The following is an 11,735-nucleotide window of genomic DNA, read 5'->3' on the forward strand; positions in this document are numbered from 1 at the left end:
AGATAGTGGAAGAACTGGTACATGTTAGAGCGAACAATTTTAGCAAAGGTCGGGGAAAGAACAAGAGAAAATGAGGTGTAGCAGAATTGAACTGGACAAAGTGTAGTATTTTTTTTTATTTGCCGTATTGGTCGTCTTGCATGTTGCGACATAGTTTGGATGTAATGTACATAGAGAAGAATATCTATTATAATATACTGGGTACATTGATGACCATTAACAAAAAGACGAAGGACACGATCAAGACGAGGAAAGATCTTGAGAGAATGAGAATTAAACATAATCTACATTTGCGGGGGGAAGGCAATAGAGTGGTCATGCCGCATGCATGTTTTACGATGACAAGGGAGGAGAGGATGGACTTCTGTAAATGGTTGCAAGGTGTGAATTTGTCAGATGGTTATGCTTCAAATATTGGTAGATGCGTGAATCCTGATGACTGGAAAATCAGTGGATTGAAAAGTCATGACTATCACGTATTCTGCAGAAGTTATCACCCATGGGAATTCATGGGAAGTTGACATCTAATGTACACATCGCCATATCCAAACTCTGTATGTTTTTTTAAGGATTTGTGCACTCTGGTAGTAAATCAAGATGTGTTGTAGAAATTGGAAGAAGACATTGCTACTATACTACGTAAATTCAAGCAGATCTTTCCACCATTATTTTTTTGATGTCATGGTCCATTTAGCAATACATTTACTACGAGAGGTATTGTTGGGTGGACCCGTGCAGGTCCATTGGATGTATCTAGTTGAAAGATATTTAGGTTGATTGAAGCGCATTGTTGGCAATAAAGCTAGAGTTGAGGGTTCAATAGCAGAGGCCTATATACACGATGAATGGTTAACATTTTTCTCTCTATATCTTCGTAGTGTTGAGACAAGATTTAATCGTCAAGAGCGAAATGTTGATCTTGATGCTCCGCCTCCTCCCTCCCTATTAGTGTTTTCCCAAAATGTACGACCCTTGGGTTACGATTACGATTAATTGATGGAGAGTTGGGTAAAGTTCGATGGTATGTGCTAAATAATGGCCGGGAGATTGATGATTATCTCAGGTATGTCGTTCCATATTTCGAATAATTCTAGTTTTCTTGAAGTTTAACTATAACTGTTGTGCTCAAAATATAATTCTTTTGCATTTATCTGTAACACTGAGCACATGGACAAACATAAGACGGAAGGCGTAAAAAATATAGAAGCAAGACACGAGGAAGAATTTCCCCGATGGTCTGAAGAACGTGTATAAACTAAAATTATATATATGTTACATTTTGAAACTTTTAACTCTGAGAAACTTTTAATAAATATATACTATTTCAATTGTTAGATTTTGGAACAACGTGCTCGTGATGCTGGATCAATTTCTTTTGAATGTATGCACTGGCCTGTGGTCGCTCAAATGGAGCACTTCGATACACTACATGCACGATTCGAGGTTATAGATTCTATACTCTGGATCGTGAACGTAGTAGAAAGACTCAAAACTCTGGTGTGTTAGTCGAGGGGAGTCATGAAACAGATGATATTGACTATTATGGTGTCATACTAGGGGTGTCAAATCGTGTTAACGGATCGTGTTCGTGTCGTGTCAAGGTATGTACATTACACTTAATGGGTCAACACGAACATAACCCGTTAAGGATTTTGTGTCAAAATTTCAAACCCGAATACGAGATGGTAAAACAACGGGTTGACACGCCACGACCCGCTATGACACAACCCGTTTACATTAATGGGTTGAACAAACATGATACAACACGACACGACCCGTTTGACTTGATTGATTTTATATAAATATTTAAATATAAATAATATCTGTAAAAAATAAAAAAACTAACTACAAGTCTAAAATTACAATCCAAACAAATATGATCCACACAATTTGTAATAATATTCATTATTAAAATTACATCCCAAATATAATAAAAAAAACATACAATATAAATATATTAATCTTACAATCCCAAATAAATAAAAAATTAAAAACACAGATCTAAATAAATTTAGAACTTGAAGAAGGAAGTGGAGCGTCCTCCTTACCCTTTAGGTCTAAGGGTATAAAGGTAAATTTAATTTTCTTAATGGGTCATAATGGGTTGACCCGTTAGTGACCCGTTAAGCAATCGTTTGTGTCTTAATGGGTCAATCTGTTTTGACCTGAACCCGTTAAGGCTAAACCCTAACCCGCTTTTATCGTGTCGTGTTCGTATTGAGTTAACGGGTCGTATCACATATTGCCACCCCTATTTCATACGTGATATTATCGGATTGAAATATCTGGGTGGGTCTGTAACATATGTCTTTAATGTGATTGGTGAAATCTAGGTGGTGGTCGAGTTTCAATACATAGGGATAATCACTTTACGAGTGTTAATATTGCATCTAAATGGTACGAAGATGATCCATTTGTATTGGCTTGTCAAGCTACCCAAGTCTATTACTTGATTGATCCAATGAAAAGTGCTGATGAAGATAGTGGAGATATAACTTGGTGAGTTATACAAAAATTTGTCCCTTGATATATATATAAGGCAGGAACGAGTGCAAATTACGAGAATAGTGGGGATAAAGATGACACTCCGATTGTATAGGCATACTAGGAAGATGGAGAGGATATTAACTTGTTTGTTGACCTTGGTGCACTCGAGTTGTAACCCTTGTATAGAGATGATGTCCCACTCGTCCATCTCAATCTGTCCGTATTAAATGTTCATTCAATTCAAGTAAGTGAGGAAGAAGAAGAAGAAGAATCAAAATTTGGGCAGGAGGTGGATAAGAAGGACGAGGACGAGGTGCATGATGATGATGAAGATGTTATTGAGGGAGATTTTGAAACAAGTATGGAAAATACATCCGAAGATGAAGAATAAAAGTACTAAATATTTTATTCATATGGGTGACTATAAAATATCTTCAATTTTCATAATTTATTCTAATTAATTTTTCTTGATATAATTAATTATTTTCAAAGATGCCGCCAAAACGACAAAGAAGAAATGTGCCTCAACCAAGTCCAAGTCTCGAACCCATTGACATTGATGACTCCCCACTCGAGGAATCCGCTTCTCAAGATCAAGTTAATATGCAAGAGAACAACAGCCAGTCGACACCTACCGTTAAGGAAATATTGTCGTTGATAGTTAATTATATAGTTAATACTTTTGTCTCAATAACTATATAATTATAATTATACTATTATCATGTACTTGATGCATCTGCACATCATAGTCGTGGCTATATACGTGGCATCTCTCTTGAGAAAAATAGAAGGTACAGAAAACTCAAGATCACCATTCCTGATAATTCCACTGGAGGAGTGGATGATAGTGTCACAACGCTTTCCTCCTATATTGGCACTGTAGTTCGAGCTTATGCTCCATTTTATGTGTGCTCATGGCGAGATGTTTCGAATGAGATTAAGGAGCACATTCGAAGTCATGTGCTAGTGAGTTTACTTTGAGAGTACATTTTTTTCACCTAAATTAGTATATCATATTTTTTATCTGATTCACTTGCTAGGATGAATTCGACCTCGACTTTGGTTGTAGTGAGGATTTGAGAACCGTGAATGAGTTGATGGCTACACTATTCCGACGTCACAAGGGACGATGTCATGACCACTTCAAGAAGTTTGAGACGTTGCAAGAGGCTGCACAGTCTCCTTTCCAGCAGATGAAGTTAGATGATTGGAGAAAGTGTAGTGATCTTTTCACATCTCCAGATTATCAGGTATTTTACATTTATATCTTTTAATTATTTACAATCATATTCGTTTTATATATTATATGTATACATATTACAATTAACATTCTTAATATATTTTGTAGCATTTGAGTTCTACAAATGCACAAAATAGATCCGCTCTGACTGTCCACCATCATGCCGGTTCAAGGTCATTCTACCATCTTGCTAAATGGTAATTAAAAAATTATAGAATTCATTTATTTTTCTGATATTCTTTTATTTAAGTACTAAAATTATCTTTTTAAAATTGCTAATGTCGCTTTGTTAGAAGCATGATAATCCTGAAAGCTTTTTCTTCATTCATGTCTATGTTGTTGCTCACACTAATGAGCATAGTGAGTGGATGGATCCTGTCGCTGTAGATAATTATGTAAGCAGTGTTAATTTTGTTAAAATAAATTATGCAACATGTGAATAATTTATTTTTTATTTCTATTTCTTTTAATACGTTACTTATTAACGATCATTATCTTTCAAATTGCAGGAAAAAATGATGGAGATGCAGTCGGCTTCTGGAGAATCCTCTCCTAGTGACATAAACATATTCATGCAAGTGCTCGGGCCACAGTCTAGTATAGCAAGAGGTTTGGAATGATCTATCAAGCATAGATGTTCATCCTTCTCAACCTCATCAACTTCACAAATTAATAATCTTACCAAAAATTTAGAAGCTACACGGTGTGAGAATGAGTATATGGATTTGAGACAGCAAGAGTTAGAGTTTCTTTTAGAACGACAGTCTCATTTAGAAACATGTTTGTAGGACCAACAAAGAGACCAAAAGGAAAGAATACGCAGTGAAGTCTAAGAGCAAGTGCAATGGGAGATGATGGTGCAAATGGAGCGTGTTATGTCATTGCAACAGAATTAATGTGGGCGAGGAAAAAAGAAGAAATAAATTTATCAGGGTATATAACTAGTTTTAATATCTAATTTTAAAATTTTATAAGATATTGTTTGTTGTTAATTGATGGTATGTAATATGATACAATTGGTATGTTTTTAAATTTTATGAAATTAGTATTTGTTATGTGTACGTTCGAATGTAAGTTAAAAATATTCGAACGTTAGTTCATATTCGAACCAACGTTCGAACGTGAATACATAAAATTGTATAGTAACATTCGAACGTAGTCCTCTACGTTTGAACGTACTCACCCTTAAACTAAAAAAATGTTGGAATGATTAAACGATTAACATTCGAACAAACCTCTGAACATACCACTTGAATTCGAACACTCATTCGTTTACATTCGAAATAATGTCTGAACATTAAACTCGTTATGTTTGAACATTGGATTGTTAACGTTCAAACGGAAATTTGAACGTTTATTGTAATTAATGTTCAGACGCATAAATGTTCAGACGCTTAAATGTTCAAACGTAAATATGATACGTTCGAACTATAATCAACGAACGTCAATTCTGTCATTAGAACGTTACTTTCTGTGATAGATCTCAATCGTCACAAAAAAAGAGAATGTTTGAACGTTCAACCAAATGGAACATCTCCAACCGTCACTAAAAATATTTTTAGTGACAGTTCAATAGTGAGTCGTCACCAATTTTTTCTGTGACGGTCGTGGTGACGGTTTCAACCCGTCACCAAATATCTTTAGTGACGTTTTTATAATTTTTTGTGATGCTTTCCTCTGTCACAAAAGATAAATTGTGTTTCAGTGGCACGTACAATAATCTCATCGTGAAAACCCAAAAAAAACCAAACAAACTATATTGATTATCCAAAAGATTGCAGACTACAAAAATATAAAAAAGTTGAGAGATACTTGCAAATGTTGACAGTTGAGGCTTATCAAGAGAGAGATTAAAAGAGGTGGTTGGGCAACGTTCCTTTGCAAAACTCGTTGCGGTTGTGCCCCAGCCTCTCCCAGAGGTTTCCGTCCCATCTCATTTGCCTAAGAGCGTGGATGGCTTGTTTTACTTTCAGTTTTCGAAAGAGGAGATCGCACGTTCGGCTGATCCTTTCAAATATTCCATTGCTATGAAGTTTCTCATAAACCGTCCCTCATGGGATGCCGTTAGAGCTTTCATACATTGTCAATGGGGTCTGCAAGGCACTCAGTGGTCTCTGCTATTGATCGGTGCAAAACTGTAAGTATACAATATCGTAGTTTTATAGTAAAGTGATGAGAAGAGTCTCGTCCTCAGGGATTGGTAACTTACTTTTGACAAATAGTGAAATTATACTAATCTTAACTTTATTTAGAAAAGTTACTAAGATTTTTATAATTGTAAATTAAAATAAAATTAATTCAAAGAAAATACTCAAATGAAAAGAAAATTGTTGTTCAAAGATCAAATCAATGAGAAAGAAAACTTATAGGAAATCGATTTCACCAAATTCCTCACTATGCCTTACTCATCTAATTAATTGAATTTAATTCTCTCTATTTGTTAGCAAATCTCCACAAACATCCAAAAGTCTCTTTAGACAGTCAATTGAAAATTATTCTTCTTCATCAATTCACACGAGTATGCAAATTAATAAAGTAAGAAAGCAATAAAATCAATGATTTTAATACTACATAGGTTCATATAAGTCTTTTGATCTTTATATTTACCTATGCCGAAATATCCAGGATCTATCCTGTAATTTACTGTTTCGACAGCAAATCACAGGATTAAAATCATCTAATTAATGGCCAGTTAATTAGAATCAATAAACTCAGAATAAATCAGACAAACATAGAAGATAATTACTTCAAATTAGAATAGAAAAGTAAGCATAGTTCAGAATTAAATTATATCATTTTTCTAGAATAAAAAAAATTTAGTTCATATTAAAAATTAAATTCAACATATATAAATTCACCATAATTTTTTTAAGAAAAGAATAGAAAAAAATAAACATTCAAAATGCTCCTCGTAAATCCGTAGCGTCCCTCGCAGCTCCTTCTGAAATGAAAAGGAGAAATTAATTCCTCTTCTCGTCCGTGCAATTTAGCTTTTTCGTCCGCTTTCTATTTTTTTTTTTTTTTCATTCCCCGTGTTACGTAGCTCTTGAAACCCAAAAATGCCCTTTTTCATCTCGTGCGTGCGGTAGCTAAAAAACAAACTTGAATTTAAATTCCCGTGTACCACGCAGGCTGCTGCCAAAAGCCAAGTCAAAGTATATCCATTCAAAAATCCCACACCAAGTCAAATCCTTTTTTCTTTTTTTTTTTTTTCTTTTTTCTTTTTTTTTTTTTAACCTTTTACCAATCTGCTTCCTTTCTTTTCTTTTTCCGGAAAAGTGAATTCAAAAGCCCCCAAAACCCGATTTCCAGCTTCTCGGCAAATCCAATTTAAAAACCAAATTTGAATTCTAATTTCGTGCGTTACGTCCGCATGTCAAAAACTACTTTTTTTTCTTTTCGTGCATATGTCAAAGTCAAAGATCAGACTAGTTCACCCAAGCTACAAAATAATTGTCCCTATTGCATACATTTTTCTCTTTTATTGAGTAGCTTTTATATTCAAATAATGTATTCATTTAAATGAGAGAGTTTCTAGATGATAAACTTGTAAAATTAAATCTTCATTTTCTTCAAATTTAAAATAAAATTTAAATAACAACTATGAAGCCAAAAATAAAAAAAAATAAATAAATTTAAAGTTAAAGTTAAGAGGTGATAAAATATACTAAATTATGCAAGTCATCAAACACTCCCAAAACTTAAAACTTTGTTTGTCCTCAAACAAAAATAAAATAAAATAAAAGACCACTATGGACTGACTATCAACTTGACCCCATAGAGAAGTTTCATCACTCACCAAGTCATGATTTGAATTAGATATCATCATTAGTATATTACTCTTTTAACATCAAGGATAGCCGGAAAATCAATAACAAATTTAGCAATTTGTCAAGCAAGAATTAAGCGTTTACTTCAACCTAAAGCTAAGACCTTGAGTGTGTGTGTGATATAGTCAATTTAACTCCAAACCACCTGCAAACTCAGATAAAAGTAAAACAACTAAAATCAGAAGAATTCTCTCAAAACGTGACTCCATAAGTCCAATTTTTAGAAATCCTCTCCACTAATGTAGTCAAACCAAAATCAGAGAGTAAAAGGTCTTTAATCAGGTTGTAATGACAAGCCACAGGGTGAGGGCTAAAAAAGAAATGGATATGGAAAATAAAAAAAAAAACTGGGAAAATACTAAGTGGAAAAAACAATAAAAGGGATATCCACATGATTCAAGCCATAACTCTTCCTCGACTATATGCTCATAGTTGTGATATTATTGTTGCTATAATCAATGAAGTAGTACCAAGTGCACCTTCAACAAAATTTGAAGTGATTTGCACTCCATTTATTGAATTTATTTTTTTATTTTTTATTTCTGCCATGATGGATAAATCACCTCTGAATAAAAGACAAACCCAGTAATAATACTTTTTTTTTCGTTCATCATTTTTTTTTCACACACTTTGATCAAATAGAGCATAATTTCCTTTGAACTAACTTTCTCTTTAAATGTAGATTTCCACCAAAGTATTTTCTCAAACTGTAAATGGTAAATCATGGTTTTTCAGGCTTAGAACTGAAATGGTTTATGTAGTTAAAAGAACAAATAAAGGCACATGTAAAATAAGGCTCAAGGTGGTTGACTATGGAAATACACCATGCAATGATGGCATGATAATCAGGACGGCTGGGAAAGCTTTTTGGTTATACAAAAAAATTGTCTAAATCATTTATCTAATATTTGGTATCAACTAGGATTTCACCTTAAGGATTCATCAACGGATTCTAGAGCAAAGTAAGATTGAACTTCCCAGACCTAGTTAATTCAACTCCTTCTCTTCATAAGAAAAATGGAATAAATAAAAAAATGACTATGTGCTCAATTATGTTCAAGGTCAAAGATTTAAATCAAAGTACCCATAAAACTCAGCTTGACATAAAAGAAATTTTTGAAAATTTTTCTCAATCCTATCCTCAATCACAAATTTCAGAGTCATAGAGAATTCAATCATACTCAAATACATGCTTGGTAAGAGAATCCAACAACTTAAGACTTATAAAATCTTAAAAAAATAACTAGCAAACAAAAAGACTAAATGACTATAGGAGTTTACACCCCAAACTTAAACTAAACAATATCCTCATTGTAATGCAAAAGTGAGAAAGATTGAAGAAATGAAAGGAACTTCCATGGTTTCATGGTGAATTAGCCGTAGTTTATAATTTTCAGCTATTTATTCATGCTAAATAAACCTGCATCAAAATCCAAATTAATAGAAAATAAAAATAATAAAAAGAATAAAAGAAATTTCTATGGGTTGCCTCCCATAAGCGCTTGTTTTAAAGTCTACAGCCAGACTTTTCAATCTTCATCAATCGGGATCTCTAAGAAGAATAAGTGCACAGTTCTTCTCCACTTCATTGCTAAGTGATCTATTCTGCTTCAAGGCTTGTTCTAGGTGATCGGCTGGTGCATCTTCTTGAAAGGCTTCTTCTCCACATTGCTTAATGACATCTACCTTAAAACAAGTGACTTGGCTCTTATGGAATTCTCATGGCTTGGTAGATGTTGAACATAACCTCATTCTTGTTCACTCTCATCACAATTTTGAATATCAATTAAAGCCTTTCCCGTAGCCAAGAATGGTCGACCAAGAATTAGTGAGACTTCTTCATCTTCCTCCACATCTAACACCACAAAATCAGCAGGAAAAATAAATTTATCCATCTTTACCAATATGTCTTCTGTGATTCAGGGTGGATACTTGATGGATCGATCTGTTAGTTGCAAAGAAATTATTGTTTGTTTCATCTCTTCAAATCCCAATTTCCTGCAAACAGAAAGTGGCATAAGATTAATGTTGGCACTAAGATCACATAAAACTTTATCAAAATATGAATTTCCAATAGTGCATGGCAAAGTGAAACTCTCTGGATCTTTTAATTTTTGAGGTAACTTCTTTTGAAGAATAGCACTACATTTTCAGAAAGTTTCACTGTTCCGAACTCCTTCAACTTTCTCTTCTTGGAAATGATGTCTTTTAGGAATTTGACATAATTTGATATTTATTCCAAGATGTCTGCAAAATGAATATTTATGTGAATTTTCTTAAAAATATCCATAAACTTAGAAAATTGCTTATCTAATTTTTGTTTTTGAAAACAATGAGGATAAGGAAGTGGAGTAGAGAGAATAGGAGGATTGTCAGGAAATGAAATTGCTGGAAGCATATTAGTCTCTCTTAGTGCATCTTCCACAATCTCCTTTTCTTCTACTTTATTCTTACTTTGACTATTGTTTGCAGCTGTAGGGGTGGAATTGGTTTCCTTTGATGGTGACCTTTCAAGTTCTCTTCCACTCCTAAGTGTGATGGCCTTGCATTGTTCCCTTGGATTCACTTTTGCGTTGCTAGGAAAAGTTCCTCTTTGTTGGGCATTGACGGTTGTGGCTAGTTGCCCAATTTGCACTTCAATATTCTTTATAGTAGCTCCCATGTTGCTACAATGAGTCTCATTGTTGTCTACCCGTGAATCAGTCTTTTTAAACCTTGCGTTTGTCTCCTCAACAAAGGGAATCATGGTATCCTCAAGTGACATCTTCTTCTCGCTTTGTTGACTATCAAATCCTAGAGGAGATTGCAGCACATTCTTTGTATTTCTATAAGACAAATTCTCATGATTTCGAAGCCCTGCATGGTAATAATTTGGCATAGGATTACCACGATAGTTGTAGCTCCGATTGTTGATGTATTGAACTTGCTCTTGACTCGCTTCATTATCCGGAACTATCATACTTGTAGCTGCAACATATTCTGTACTTTGTGGTATCCTTTGGGTTGTCAAAACTGAAATCTGATGGGATAAATTAGCAACTTGAGCTGAAAGGGCTACTAACGGCTCTAATTCATGAATCCTAACAACTTTCTTAGTCATAGTTCTTTCAGTTGGCCATTGATAGTTGTTTAAGGCCATTTCTTCCAAAAGATAGGTAGCACCCTCAACTGTCTTTGACATCAAAGTTCCACCAGAAGCGGCATCAACTATTGTTCGAGTTTGCCCATTTAACCCATTATAGAACATTTGAACTTGCAACCAATCCGGCAATCCATGTTGAGGGCAACGTCGAATCAAATCTTTATATCTTTCCCATGATTCATAGAGTGACTCCAAATCATTTTGCTTGAATTGACCAATCTCACTCCTGAGTTGGGCTATTTTTGCATGTGGAAAGAATTTAGCAAGAAACTTTTCAGTCATGTCCTGCCAACTAGTGATGCTTCCCAGTTGTAGAGATTGTAGCCAACCTCTTGCCTTGTTCCTCAAAGAAAAGAGAAACAATCTCAGTCTAATGGTGTCTTCAGTAACACCATTGATCTTTATAGTGTCACAAATCTCCAAGAACATCACCAAATGAATATTGAGATCATCAAGTGGCAATCCGCTAAATTGGGCTTGTTGCACCATGCTGATCAAGGTCGGTTTGACCTCAAAATTATTGGTATTAATGGTCTAGCGTCTTATACCGAGTAGTTGTCATTCACAACTAGCCGCACATAATCCTTCAAGGTGCGTGGCTGTGCATGTAACACCCCGTAAATTAGTGCATTTTTAATGAAGCATTTTTATTTATTTATTCAAAATTTATTCTCTTATTTTATAATTATCGGATATTTAAATGGGTTATTTTATGATCTTTAAATTGTGGGAATTAAATTGTTATGTTTTCTTAATATTTATTTATTGTTATACATATAAATTGTTCTTCTTTAAAATTAATTGATTGTGGAATTTAATTATTTTATTTTCATTGTATCATTACGTTTAAATTATTTTAATTGATTTGCTGTTTTAAAATCATTTCTGTTGGATCATTTTCGTGACTCAAGATGTGAGGATTGGACCTCATTTCTTTCCCTTCATTTTTTCTTTTTCCCCTTTTTCTTTTCTTTCTTTTCTTTTTCCATGGTTTTCCCCCCCATCCCGTGCGACACACACTCTCTCTCTCTCTCTC

At 34.1% G+C, this 11,735-nt stretch overlaps 1 protein-coding gene and 1 non-coding gene across 2 annotated transcripts; one reads left to right on the plus strand and one right to left on the minus strand.

Annotated features, from left to right (window-relative positions):
* Nucleotides 1–9,305: 9,305 nt before the first annotated feature.
* LOC121242223 lies at nucleotides 9,306–11,188 on the minus strand. The gene is made up of 2 exons (XM_041140114.1): nucleotides 9,889–11,188; nucleotides 9,306–9,412 (listed from the first exon to the last, which is right to left on the minus strand). The coding sequence occupies exons 1-2, from the start codon at nucleotides 11,186–11,188 to the stop codon at nucleotides 9,306–9,308; spliced, it is 1,407 nt and encodes a 468-aa protein (XP_040996048.1).
* On the plus strand, nucleotides 10,827–10,933 carry LOC121243771. The gene has a single exon (XR_005936259.1). It is a non-coding gene; the product is annotated as a small nucleolar RNA R71 (small nucleolar RNA).
* Nucleotides 11,189–11,735: the final 547 nt, after the last annotated feature.

The sequence above is a fragment of the Juglans microcarpa x Juglans regia genome, chromosome 8D (genome assembly GCF_004785595.1).
Source record: "Juglans microcarpa x Juglans regia isolate MS1-56 chromosome 8D, Jm3101_v1.0, whole genome shotgun sequence".
Lineage (NCBI taxonomy): Eukaryota > Viridiplantae > Streptophyta > Magnoliopsida > Fagales > Juglandaceae > Juglans > Juglans microcarpa x Juglans regia.

Excerpts from the sequence above, each read along its gene's own strand:
- LOC121242223 (XM_041140114.1), bottom strand. The coding sequence starts at position 11,188 with ATGGTGCAACAAGCCCAATTTAGCGGATTGCCACTTGATGATCTCAAT. Across the intron at positions 9,413-9,888 it reads TCCACTTCCTTATCCTCATT|ATGTGGAGGAAGATGAAGAA; the intron begins GTTTTCAAAAAC and ends TTGTGGTGTTAG.